The 15,047-nt window shown below is 38.2% G+C and overlaps 1 protein-coding gene across 1 annotated transcript in view; it reads right to left on the reverse strand.

Annotated features, from left to right (window-relative positions):
• LOC113574258 (ras-related protein Rab-26) overlaps positions 1-15,047 on the reverse strand; it is a 66,540-nt gene that overhangs the window by 33,715 nt on the left and 17,778 nt on the right. The window contains exons 4-5 of the mRNA XM_027005033.2: positions 7,528-7,569; positions 4,826-4,892 (exon numbers count right to left, since the gene is read on the reverse strand). Coding sequence (XP_026860834.2) covers positions 4,826-4,892; positions 7,528-7,569 — 109 coding nt within the window. The remainder of the gene's footprint in view (positions 1-4,825; positions 4,893-7,527; positions 7,570-15,047) is intronic.

The following is a 15,047-nucleotide window of genomic DNA, read 5'->3' on the forward strand; positions in this document are numbered from 1 at the left end:
TGGCTTGACTAGTTAACAAAGATGACATTTACTGAGTGAGATTAATATGGAGGTATCTTAAGGGCATCTTGGACTTGAAGAATTACAGAATCAGGTGTTTCATCTTCCATCCAGGACTCAAATCCACATTCTCCTACTGGGCTTTTCAATGCTTTTCAGACTTCAAGCTCCTTAATGAAAACAGGAGACTATTTAAATTTCCCATTGAGTTTAACACCCTGTCTAGACAATGGCACTTTAAGCACTTTGTTCAAAGTATACCTGGCTATATCAGAACTACTGAAAAATGTCTACTGAAGTAGTGAATTTTTCTGGCAACTGATTTATTTCATCTATAACCATGAAAATATTTTCTTATTTTTATAAGCCACAGGTGAATAGAGAGGAATAGAAATATCTGGCCATACAAGCTCTGAAGGCAATTGTTACTGGTCCTGTAAGTAAGTTGAATAAATACATTTTTGTTAAAAGTGGTTAGGTATTTAATGCTTGCTTAATCCTTAATAAAGGTTGTAGGCGTAACAATGGGAATTTTGCTGTGCATAAATTCTTTCTGATTTTTTTTCTTGATTCAGCAGTGGATTTAGTTGGCAGGTAAGATGGCATTTAGTTTTACATAATGCTGCATTTTTCCTAAACTGCCAGCTTACTGAATACAGCCTTAGACATTATACTATCAAAACTATATTGGATGAAGCACAGTAAAATCCCCTAGAGCATGAAAAGTATTTTATTTTGAATCATTAACTTACAATGACTGCTGGTTTGTATAGTTTTGCTTATTGAAAAAGAGAATTATTCCTGAACTGTGGTTTCTCAAAGTCAGACAGTATAGTCAAAATAAGGCTGAACTGAAAACATTTAAACATGCCTCTTGACAGCCCCTCATCTTCCAATTAACTGGCACATTATAACACTGGGTACTATATAAATATATAAAAATATGCATACTTTTGCCCTCTCCCTTTATAAGATCAAAAACATCTTATAAGTTCAAGCAGAGTACTTTCTTTTGAAAAAGACATTTTGGGTAAACAGTGAATGTGGAGTATGAGAGCAAAAAGGCATTCATTCTCACAAACTGCCATCTAAGAGTGGAAAGAGGAGTGGGAGAGGCACATATGCGCTGCAGCTCAATAAGGACTGCAATCAGAAATCTTTATAAAGCCTGATTCATATCATTTTAAAGTCCATTTGATTCTTTCACAAAAGTCATCCCAAAATACTGTCATTCAGTTTATTCAGGGGGAGAGTGAAGAGGGAGACAAGGATAAAGACTGGGAGCTAGAAAGATGGCACTGTCAGACCAAGACTCTCAGTTCACACACTTGACACCTGCATTCTTATGAACACATTTCTGGTAAACGTTTGTACAATAGGACTCCTTAATTCTGAATGAATACTTTGCCTTTTATCCTCCCTTATTTGATTTCCTCACTGCTAATCACTAAAAATTAGGTTCAAATACTCTTATTCTGTTGATTCTCAAAGATGGCTTCTGTGTGGCGCAGTAGGCTACAGTAAGCATCCAGTGCTGTGCTCAGTATTTCGCTCACACTCGGCTCAATTCACAAATAATGATCGTGTGACGAAGGCTAAAAGACAACGGCCATAGCTGGGTCTCTACCCCAGGTCCAGCTCCAAGGCATAGCAGCCAGAGCACCCATTTCACCTCCTCATGTGTGTGACCCTGATTGATGAAGGGTTGGAGTGTGGAGACATGGAGGTGTGCGTGCCCTGAAAGGGAAGGCAGTATGGTGACCATCACCCCCTGAAGGAGAGAAGATGATGTGATAGTTGCTATGCCAAACTGCTTGCTCTTTGGTCTTGGGCAGGGCACATATTTATTGCTTGTAAAACCCAGGTTCGAGACGCAAGTGGGGTTGCTGGCCCCCGCCGTTGCCACAGATGGTTTTAGTGACAGAAGATAAGTAAGACACATATTTTAATATATTTTGAACTTATTTATGGCTTTATCATTACTACTTATTTAAATGTACATGTCAATTTTAGGAGTGAGGATTTGTCCCTCTGCCTCCAAATCTATCAAATGCTCATAGTTTGTGTATGGGGAAAAAAAGATCAATTTAAAGTTACGTTTATTTATTTGGAATCTCAAATCTTTAAGCTGAAATTCTAAAATAATTGGGGAAGATACCTAGATGAGCCTGCATTACTCTGAGTGATGCTTTTAAAAGTGGAACAGCTCCAACCTATATTTAACAGTGATAAGGAAATACATATAGTAACCAAACTTATGCAGTTTGGATATACATACATCCTAACTGAAGCAGACGTTATTTATTTGGATTTAGTGCTCTGACAGTAGATTTTAATGAAACAGATAGCATTGCCTTGTTTTGCCAACCAAAAAATAATTAATTCTGATTAATAATGACAGTTGCATAGGGATTTGATTACACTTCACTTACCTCATACTGTTAATATGACTGAACAAAATGTTCCATTAAAAATAAGACAATTATAATACTTTGCAATACATCCCGAAATGGTAAACAACCGGCTACGACAGCACTGTGGATATGCATACTCATAATATTATTGTTATTTCTTCTCAAACCTTAGATGGGTTGTTCTTAAGACACTGGTTAAATTATACCTAGCACAATAGCACGTCTGTGAGGTGCAAGGGATTAAGCCTAACCTGACTTTATTCCAGCCTTTATTCTATTTTATTCTGACTTTATTGTCTCGCTTTATGTTCTCTGTTGTATGTTCTTAAATACTCTGAAGTCATCACAACTGACACTGATACTGATGATCATTTCATAAACTACAGAACAAAATATCACTAAAAAGTGGAAATGCACTCTGATTCAGGAATGGAGCTACTGTCAGCAACATTCTAGCTTCTCTTACTGCACAGCAATTGGTAAGAAACTAGAAAAGTGTCAACAGCTGATGTAAAGGTAGTTGAAGCAGAGGAGGTGCTCTGACATTACAAGTCATAAAGTCTATCCGTAGTTGAAACCCTACAAAAGGCCTGACTAAAGGGCATCACAAAGGAACTATCAACTGAAACAAGATCAATGTCACATTAGACATGATCCAAACATACTCCATAACCCATGCATACTGTTTAAAAAACCCTCTTAGACAATTTGACCCCTAGTACTAGTCTGCATAACAGTTGGAAATAGCGCAGACCAGCCACACTAAGCGGAAGGGGTTGTACGTCCAGATGTCATTCCATTAAGTTGACATATCCATCAATGGACTGGGCCGCATTTTATCTTCAGTGTAACATGAGTGCAAAAGAGTTGTACAAGAAATGTTGTACCATGCACAGTTGACAGCACTGTACAGCTGCTGCCAACTGGACACCTGCACATCAGATATGAACAGATGTTTACACTTCATCCAGAGAAGCTTGCTAGGGTTGAGACCCGAGTACTAGGTGGGACACTTCAACAATGAAAAGTCACTGAGATTTTCCTTGACATATCCACTGACAATACATGCCTTTGTGAAATGGTGCATGATTGCACTGGAAGTGTCCATCCAAGTGTGAACTCTCCTCACCAAGGTATAAACTTGGTCGCTGGCATACACCATGCCATCCATTATTCAGTGGACATCAGGGGGCCATAACATGTGTCAGGGTAGCATTCCCATACCATGCCACCACTGATTTGTAGCACAAAAAGAGATTTGTGTCAGGCTCCACATCTTTGTGCTGCTTATAACAAAATTTGACATGGCAACTTCTTGGTCAAGTTTTGCTGCCCCTGCATCCACTGTAGACACACAGGATGGCATGGCATTTGGGATGGTACTAGAGCTGGTAAACCCAGAGGTAGCCATCATGCCATGGTCAAGGTTACTAATGTCATTTATTTTGCATTTGTAATGGTCAGCTGTATATCAAGTAAGGCTAGAAATGCTGGTTTGGCTGATTTGTCATTTATCTATTTGATGATGTTACCTGTCTTAATGGACATAAGGTACAATAAGTAGGAAGGTGGGAGGTATACCTAATAAACTGGTGTGGGTGTTTGTGTGTACTCTTCCTGTGTAGAGTACTGAGTGTGTCTGTGTACTCTTCCTATGCGTAGTACTACCACTGTAGCTGCTGGAGGAAATTTGGGAATAAGTGGTAGATAGAACCAGATAGACTGCAGATAAGAGCACATTTCTATACACTTGTTAAAAAAAATCCGCCATTTGCACAATGAAACATATCCAAACATATCCATAAGGTTTTGCAGTCCCTATACCTAATTCAAGCATGTGCACAGTTGTTCTTCATCAGGTCCAGGTTCCACGTATGTGTGTGTGCGTGTACATGTGCTTGTGTGTGTGTATGCGTGTGTGTTGTATTTGAAAACAGAGACAACCTGGTGATGAGCTGTGGGGCTAAACACATCAGGTGGTACACATTCAGTCTTCAGCAGGAAAACTGAGCTATTCTTGGAGTGGTCTTACATAAAGACAGGACATCTCTATCCATGTTGTTTCATTCTCCATTTTTCTCTCTCTCTCTCCCTCCCTCACACACACACACACACACACACACACACACACACACACACACACAGTTGGGCTCAAAAGCTCTACTGACTATTCAATACACCAGAAAGGCAATGAGAGGGCATCAAGAAGAACTGACTAAAGAAAAAATTCTACAGTAAAAGCTTCTCGGTATATTCTACAGATAAAGCCACTTATTCCTCTCAGTGTTCCGCTTGAACAGAGAAGCCGATCAGACTTCCAGCTCTGAGTGATCTCTAACAGTGCAAATACTGGCAGTGTGTCTCTGCCAAAACATGCGTCAGCCTTCATCTGTCAGGTGGGTAGAACTCACCGTGAGCGTCTCGGTAGTAGGCATGTGTCACACTTCTGAACCTTTCTTGCCCGGCTGTGTCCCAGATCTACAGATGAGAAAGAACATGTCGAGATCATTGCTGTCATTGGCACCCAAACCTCTTTGACTCAAACCTCTTCTTCAGTTATCTTCCTTCAAGAGCATCACATACCATGAATGAATGAATGAATGAATGAAGGTATATTTATATAGTTACTTTCAAGGAACCCAATATTATTTCTATAACACAAAGATCTCATTATGAGTTTTCCCATAACCAGCCCTTACACCCCGAGACATTTTACCCATGAAGGTGTGATTTTTAAATTTAATAAAGAAAATAGGACATACAAAACACAGCTGTGTGAGAGCTAATGCTCTGAAGCAAAAGCTCTAAAGGGGTAGACTGACTCTACTCCTTATATCTAAACTTCAACCCCCTCCCCAGGGAGGGGTGCGCTGTGATCTTGTTTATGCACTCCCTGCTCCTTATCGCGATGAACATTCCTGCATATGCCAGAACACTTCAAAGGACAGACACCATTTGCAAGACAACAAAAGCCTAATCCCTCTTTACGACACCTGCAGGTCACAACACATGCAGGTCATAAAGCAACATTCCAACAGTCGTTTGTTCACACAATATACAGAGACAGAGTATGCAGACTAAACTATTCATATAGGATTATATGATGGAAAGGATTAACATGATTATATATGAATCATTTCATATGAATCACATGATAATACATGATCGAATAATATTTTCCATCACACCTGCTACGGAGCCCACTCTATCTGCATATTGCTCTCTCAGCACACATGGAGCACACAATCAGAACGGGTCATTTAACAGACTGATTAGATGCAGAAGAGAGAGACATTCATACTGAGGAACTGTCCATCATGTGCACTATACTGGTGCAAGCACAGCGCCTCAAACCAAGACTAGAGGTTTGCAACTAAGGCGAATCATTAACACATGCAGTGATGACCTTTCCCACCATCAGAATAAAAGTATTGCACACAAGCTGCTATTTTCATGTCCAGACAGACATCAGTATATGTGCTGTAAAAACAAACAAACAAACAAACAAACAAACATAGGTTCCCTTGGTCCTTCACTGCGCTTCAGTGAGCTGAAAACAAAGCCTCTTCAGTGTCACTGCATTTTTACTTAATACTTGTGACTCTGATTGGAAAATCATTCATGCCTGTATTGTCTCAAAATGCCAATCAGACATGTACAACATGCTCTTACACTATACATTATACCTAGATTATACTGCTACATGCAACATGTTCTTACCCTATACATTATGCCTACATTAGTCTATTTTAGCCCACATTTAAAATTTAAATGGGTGAGTTTTTTAAAACGTTGTTGCTATGGAGTAACTCACAAAATGTGTATGAATGTGTGCATGTGTGTATATATGTATGTATGTTTAAATGTGTGTATGTGAACATGTCTATGCAAGTTTTATTACCTATAAACTTTGTATGTGAATGTGTGTGTTTATTTTGTTACAGCATATTGTGCTGTAAACCAAGAAAGTGGGCCACACAGCATGTATCATCATATCATCTTGCTATATAATCTAAATAATCTAATAATATAATCTATGTGATCTATCTGAATAATCTATATTCAAAAGGAATTATATGGGATATTGCAGGCATTGTTATGGAATGTACAGTTATCTACTAATATCAGTAATGCTGGATAAATCATTTTACACAAATTCTGGCTTTTGCATTATTTGGTAAACATTTAGGGTGCCGTGCATAAAGCAGGTACTCCTTCTGCACACAATCATCCCAGCCCTCCTATCACCACCCCAAATCCTATCACCACCCCAGCCCTCCTATTATGTGTTTGGATTCCAAAATACTCTTCAGCAGTGCTCAAAATGCAAGTTGACATAAGTGGTATTTATGCTGCATGATCGTTGTTAGCCAGGCATAGCTCTTACAGTTCATCTTACAGAAACTAAGTACAGAACTTTCCTTACTGGCTAAGATTTATAGATGAAGATGGCTGACAGTGCACATTTATGGTCAGATTTTCTTTGAAGTGTAGCTTTCAAAAAACTTTTCAATTAGGTATGCTATAATGCATGTCTCACTTGTAAGTTAGCAGACTAAGACAGAGTGGCATCTTACTAATAATGCCGTAGTCCCCTCTTCAGAACATTGCTATAGGCCAGGCTGCTATAGGCCCACCCCTGTAGTGAAAATCAATGTTCACTGGTCAGATATCCTGTTGATTCCCTAATCATTACAGAACCTCTCAAAATATCACCAAATAGGCATGTAAGCATATACACAGCTGCGAGTCCTTGCAGTCATACTAATGAACAGTTTTGATTAGTATTGTGCTTGGACAGACCAGTATCCTACAGTAACCAAAAATATGTAAAATAGCCTACATGAAAACATTTTTTGTTTATATCATTTTTTCCATCCATTTTATTTTTCTCTGAAGGGTTAGAAAGGCCTGACTGCACACCATTGTGATACACACACACACACACACACACACACACACACAATATTTTATATATATATATATATATATATATATATATATATATATATATATCACTGAGGCAAATCAGTCCATCAAATACATTTTTCATCACATATTTGTATAAGGTTAATTATTTATAATTATACAACATAGAATACATTTTTCTCACCTGTAGTTTAACCTTCACTCCATCGATGTTCAGCACTTTATTCTACAACACAAAAAAGAAAAAAATATCTTTTCACTTCATTTTTCACTTCAGAATCAGAAATGGCATGTTTTGTGCCCTTCTGGCTTTGGTTCAGTGAATGTCAGTGGCTTGGCTTGTATTTTCAAAAGCACATATACACCACGTTTTCCAAGAGAAATAACAGCAGAACTTTAATATGACTAAAACCTGAAATTAGGTAAATGGGGATTTTACTTGCTTTTGATTACTATGACATTTCACTGCATTTAAGACCTTTGCATTTTAGAAAATGTCATACGTATTCAGGAACAATTTGTTTGTGCACTATAGGGTCCTTTCTGGGACAGAAATGAAATGGGCAATTATTGGACTCTAGATGTGATCCGAACCTGGAAAATGGAAAGCAATAAACTCCTCAAGTGAGATGACTCATGCATTAGTGGTATGAATATTGCTGGATATACTACAACACAGTCCAAGGTCAGAACATAGGTAAACACGACAGCAAGGAATAGATGGAGGAAAAAAAAAAAAGACGGGGGTTTCAAAGAAAGTCCTTTCTTCATTATGATCAAAGATTGCAGAGTTAGTGAGAAATGCAGTCACCTCACTCAAAAAAACGAAACAAAACAAAATACTCTCTCTGGACACACTTCTGATCATTTATTCAGTTTCCTATGGTATAAGCGACGATTTAAAAAAGCCTGTTTAAAGCCAAAAAATTAGGTTAATGTTACTGACATGAAAGGGAAGCTTTTTCATCTGTCTACGTCCATCATCAAAACTTCATAGACAAAACACTTGACATTGTATTTGAAGTGTAAAATGATGTACATTTTACATGGAGCTTTAATAACTCAACAAATCTATGTTAAAAAGATCTTTTTTGAATGTTCCATTCATCTATTTTAAATTCATTCAAACATATTTAACTCAGTGATAAGAATATAAGAATGCCATTCTGGTTGCGTCATGGAGACGTCATGCCCATCACCTTGGTCAGGTCCAAGCCAGAAAGGAGAGGAAGTCATATGAGCCAAAAACACAACTAGTAACAACCTGTAGCAGACCTCTCCTTCCAGACACCATGAGCCCACCAATTACGTCAAAGTACTCATTTAACAGCATTTTGACCAAAGAACTGTTTGCTGCACATCTCCATAAACAACAGCCAGCATTTTTCATTGAGAATGTAAATGGCAAACCCTAGTGCCATGTACCAATGGCTCATCGGTTACCAGAGGCTCCTCCAGTCACAGGCAGGTCAGCGTGACCTCCTGCATTTGCACAATGTCCCCACTGAGCTTCACTAATCTACACAGAATGCATCTGCTTGGTAGCAGGCAGAATATGAATTGTGATGATTAAAAAGTTGGGTTTCTCTCAGAAACACAAAGCATGTTTATTAGGGCAGAGGGATCATGTAAACATTGTGATGTAACATCATCTGTTGTCCAATAAAAGATGCAATTGTAATGTATGCTCTGAGCTTCTTCCAATTCTCTCTCCAATAAACTAAACTATAATTATGTCGTGGCTTATAAGATGGAAAATTAATTCTCTTCATCACAGATAGTGATCTGAAATATTTTGCAGAATAATTACATTCATAGGTGCGATCACCTTGAGAGAGTGCCCATTTGGATGACTGACCTAAGCATAAAAAAGCGTGAATCTTATGCAAATTAGATAGAGACACATTGGATCAATCACTGGTGCAGTGCCCTTGAAGGACAAAAGGACTGTTGGGACTTTACTGACTAGCATTCAGCACACCATTATCAGGAATGTGTGTTGGTGTGAAAGATGATGATTTATCCTGCTGTACAGAGGATGAACACCTTGTGATTGGATACAGAAGTGGAAACCACAGTATCAGCCAGTAATATATTCTCTTTGATTTGCCATTTCTAGTAGTCTTTGCGGGCATCATTACACTGACATTAGAGCTACAGATGGCACACACTCAAGAGTTTTTAATTACCATTGCACCATCTGTGTTATTCAGCTTTTGTCTAGACAGACAGACACACACACACAAATCTTACCTTCATTTGCAATATTTTGAATAAATTAAGTTAATGGTTTCACATTTTAAATCACCCTGGAGTTTTCCATCATTGTGAGTGTCTGGCAAGACATTACACCTCCACCCCATCTCTCTAATTTAGTAAAAATGATATTTAACAATTATAAGATTAGCCGTCTGGCTTTATATCCACACTACCCCCAGTCAACTTTCTTTTTTCCTTTCTGTCCTCTGCCATCTTTCTCACTTCTCTCTCTATATCTCTCACTGTCTTTCTCTCTTGAAAAAAGATGATGGAGTTCCAGGTCTTTTAAAGAGGGGATCAGTAATGAAAAAGGCACAAGGATCCGAAGGCCTCAACTGCAATTTATTTTTCCTCTTGAGATTTTTTTTCTCTCCCATTTGTACCTCTCTCCCTCTCTCTTTTTGAGGCATTTCTTCCCTCACCACACTTACTCTGTTGTAATTTTCCATTTTCCTTTTATTCTTTTGCTGGCTTTCCATATTATTAGTGCCATCTTATTTCATTGTTGTTCGGTCTCCTACATTTGAAGTGTGCGTCATGCAGTCCTGAGACTACCGTCATTTGTGTCGTCACATGGTGCTGTAAAGCTCACTTCTCAATGACTACCATGTCTAAACAAGTTACTAAATATGTTACTGAGGTAGGTTGGGCTATAAATAGTATGGCCAGTGGTGAATGAAGCGAGAGTGAGAGTGGAAGGGTTGAGAAGGCCATCACAGAACACCGCAATTACATTCTTTGCCTTTGCCTCCCTTCTTCCCTCCCTCTTTTACTTTTCCTCTCTCTTTCCCCTCATCTTCCTTTCAGACTTGGACAGGCACTAATTAAGATTCATTGTTTAAAAGTATATAAAGAAAAGTCTTGCTGTGCGGGGCTAGCTGTCACTCAGGCACAAATAACTGATCTAGATAATTTTCCTGAACAATTAATAATGACAATTTGGTATCATGTTCCTAAAGACTAGCTGCTTGATAGGAGTTGGTCAAAAGGACACTTGGGAAACACTTGGGAGCACTGCAGGACACGCAAAAGCTGCAGCAGCAAACCTTCTAAAGCATTATGCATTTTTTGCCTCTGAATTCCCTTCAGCTTGGTGAATGTAAACAATGTGTAAACAATGTGCTAAAATAAGTCATGAAATAAAATGAGGCAATGAATGTTATTTCCATTCATTAGGTGGAATAAATTGAGTGCCCACTCCAAACGTCAGTGTTCTGCACACAAAGCGCGGTAGCCCCAGGGCAAACCCGATTCAAAAGTAGACAGCAGGTACTTGGCTCACTCTGGACATTTCTTTGCAGATGTCTGTGATAAAGTGAATGTATCCCATCATCATCATCATCATCATCATCATCATGAGGTTACAGTAACATTACAAACAAATGTGTAAAATTTTTCAGAAAAACAACTTGAACATAAATCCTCAATGAGGTGCTTTAAAGCCTTTATCCTTAAATAAAAAGAGAAAAGCCTCCCTCTGGTGTAATTTTAAATTTCAATCCAGAAACCATTAAGTCATTAAGTCATTATGGAGTAGTCATTAGGCTTAGAGACACTATAGCAGTAGTAAGCATTATTAAGGGACATAAAACTAGTCTTGGGTTTGGCACCTCTCCTGTTGGATCTGTTGTACAACCCCCACCCCCACCACCAGTAGTCCATGTCTTAATTCAGAGCACGTTCTCTGGAAAAAAAAAGGGTGCAATACTTTTACAGTGACATTTGACGTTCAAGACCTTTCATTTTTTGGATGTTTGTTTCTAAGTGTGACAGACTTCTTACCACTTTACTGTTTATTAGCTATTTAAGGAGATGGATAGGAACAGGTTGTTGTATATCACTATCCATCACCTTCCTGCATTACTGTACACTTTTTCTTACAAGCAGTAGTAGCACATTAAAGGATTTGCATTACTCAAAGGGGCGTATGATTATCGTACTTGTGACTGGTGCAGGATATTTTCAGCAAGGGGCCACAGCTTTTCCTAGCTGTAATGACCATCACCAACGTGCAGGTTATGGACAGAGGATATTTAATTTGGCCACATAAGCACAGTGACAACACTCAGAGAGTAAAAATTATTCACTATACTTATTTTGATTCATAAATCTATATGAGCACAAAATCTAAAGGATGTATTGCTGGCCTCAGCATTTCCTTTGTCATCCCTTGGGTTGCTTATCTGTTTGAATTATGCACATTATGGTGTGATGTTCAGATGTCAATGTCTTTCCCACAGAGTGGCAAGAGCAATGGTAAAATTATATGTATTATAAGATACATAGTATACACACGCTACTTAAACACCCACAGTAAATACAGTGTAGATATGTGTCAATGGGACTTGATCTGCTTGTCCCTGAGATCTAGCACTAACTAGTTTAATGGCTTTCCACATCATTTATCATATATTTATTTATCTGCAGACTCAAGAGATGCTGGAAATGTATTTATACAAGATGACTTCACATTGTGGTTTCCCATGTGAATTAGCATGTGATGCTTTGTACTGTAGGTTACATTGCATTCATATTCTAGACTAGATTTATTTTCATATAAAGTCAGAGCAGTTTATCAGTTCTTATGTGGTTACTGTGTGGAACTACACAGTAAGTTACATAAAATTAGGATTCATTTAATAATGAATAATTGCAATGTATTTTAATAATTTAGTTAAAGGCAAACTGTGGAGATGTCATGCATAAAGATGGCATTGAATTAATCACAATTAATTACCATAACTCTGAGAGTATAGAAAACAATTTCATTGATTTGTTTCATGATTCTGCACCTGGGTAATGACACGAATCAAAATGAGAATATTCAAAATATTCAAAATTAAATTACTTAAGGTTTTCCTTTTAGGTCTGATTTGCAAATCGGTAATCCAAGAAGATCTCTGTGGGCTGAGAAAGACTTTTTACTTTTTCACATTTTTACCATATTGCCAAACATCTGTGGCTAAACATACCAAAAAAAAGTAGTGCCCATCTTTACTATGCTTAGTTGTCAAACTATTATTTTAAACTGCCCGTTTTCCATATCTCTGGTTAATGTATCAGAGTAGTTCACTGTCTTCAGTAAACACTTTGTTTCTAGTACCAGATTCCTGCTCTGGTACACCCACCTTCAGATCTGCTTTTTTTTCTCACTACACATGTCCTTGCTGTAGCGTGGAGCCCTCATATCAGAGTCGGTCATGAAAGCTGGTAAATACAAAACTGAACATTACTGATAACACATGGTGAGGGAAATGCAGCAAGCCTAACACAAAAAATTGGCCCTTCACTTCCAAGAGGTCAGAATGCAGCGCAATGTGATGTGCAGTCCTAATGGCTTGCAAGTCCAGTGTTAAGGCCATTCTGAAAACTACCTTTCCGATTTCATATTGCAATGCACACCATTTTAGCTTTTCAATGCAGGATTTTCTTATGAGTCATAGTGCAAATGAACAATGTGATAACAATATGCACCTGACATGTGTTTATCATTTTTTTCATACAGCTATTTTGCACATACACTCTCTGGCAGCTTAATTAGGTACACCCATCAGAGATACATTTATAGGTATGTGCAACACTGGAACCCTGTTTCCATGCACAATTTGTCAGGCTTCCTTTAACCCTGTTCATTCCTGTTCAACACAAAGTGACATGATAACATACAAGTTCAGGAATAAAATCCTGGAAAGTCCTTTACTGCCTGGATCTGAGCTATCCACTTTTACAAAGCAGTGGATGCTGTGCTGGTTATGAGTGTATTGGGACAACCTGTGGCATTGGAGTTTTTATATGCATCGGTGTCACTGCTGGACTGAAAGTAAAACTATATCCAGCTAATAGCAGTGCATGTAAACTAGCTTCTGGCTATGGATGGCTAACACAAATTGTGTGACAGTAATCTCTAACTAAACACCCACAAAGTGTTTCTAATTTATTCATGTTGGTAAATTTTTTTCACCATGGGAATGTTTTTCACACATTTCACCATGTGTATATTATTACCATTCCTGAATGTGTCTGGCAAACAACACTGTTCACATTTAAGTTTGTGCATATGTAATGGTGACTTTACTAATGTTTTGAGCATTACACAATGCCCAGTGATATGTTTACCCTCAATGGCCGTTTCTTGAGCAACTGGGTAAGATGAAGTCAAGCAATAAGCAGCACTCACTGTCTAGCAAATCAAAAATCTAACCGTTTAAACATTTGTTTTGTGCAGCCTATCATAATGAGCATTGGAATATGACAGAACACAACACACATACCATCAAATGTAGGCAGTGAAACAAAAACAACAACAAAAAAAAACCTGTTCCTGCACAAGGTGTCAGGCCTCACTGGTCAACTGTGTATCTGCACAAAAACAGGTGCATGCAACATCATCAACACCATGTCCACAATTACTCTGAACTAACACTGCATGTGGATGAATTGCCAAAAATGGACATAAAGCATGGTGTAAATGACTCTGAAAGCCTTTGGAGCAATGAGCAGGGGTGCCAGGACGAAGACCACTGAACAAGCCTGACTTTCCCCAACATCTTCATAAAGCTATGCGCTTTATTCTATTCATTTATAATTCGTTAACTAGCAGGTTTTTTTTTTAATGTAGCATTGAACCTTCATTATTTAACACAAACCCTGACCCACTCATTAATTCCTAAAGTAAGTTGCCTTTGCACTGCCTTTCATCTGGCTACTGAAATGCTCAGTAAGAAAACCAATGTCACAAATGATGAGACAATTTTAAAGTTTTAATTCAACATACTTGTCAACTGTGAACTTTAAAGAATGCATAATTGGTGTTGAGCACATTTATATTACCTTTACATTTTTGGCAGTTAGCATTTTTCACTTATCCAAAGCAACTTATAAAGGTTTGTCATCTTTGTCATCTACTCATAGAATATATCCCAGCCAGTACAGTAGGTTAGAGTTCAAGATACCGTTGAACTAGAATACAACTAAAATAAAGGAATTGATGCCAAAACCTAGAAGTGCAATATAAGTGTAAGCTCTATATCATTCAAGAAAGTGCAATAACAAACAATACCACTCAATAAGTACTAGTTTGTTACTTAACACAGGTGCAGGATCAATGGTCTTTTAAATATTTCACTAATAGTCAAATCTTCAGTGTGTTTGAAAACTCCAAGGGACTCTGCCAGTGGAAGTTCGTTCCACCATCTAGGAGCTAGGGGACAGAGAATAGTCTTCAATGAGACTTGAAGCATGGTGTTTCAAGCGGAGATGTACTTTTAATCTGTGTCTGCAACTACTGGAAGCCACTGAATGGACCAAGGCAGTGTAGTGACCTGTGAACTTTGGAAGACTGAAGACTAGTTGTGCTGCAGCATTCTGGAGGATCAGTTGTTGAAGTTTGATGGCCCGTAGAGGAAGACCAGCAAGTAACAGGTACAGTAGTCCAGCTTTGAGATG

The sequence above is a fragment of the Electrophorus electricus genome, chromosome 14 (genome assembly GCF_013358815.1).
Source record: "Electrophorus electricus isolate fEleEle1 chromosome 14, fEleEle1.pri, whole genome shotgun sequence".
Lineage (NCBI taxonomy): Eukaryota > Metazoa > Chordata > Actinopteri > Gymnotiformes > Gymnotidae > Electrophorus > Electrophorus electricus.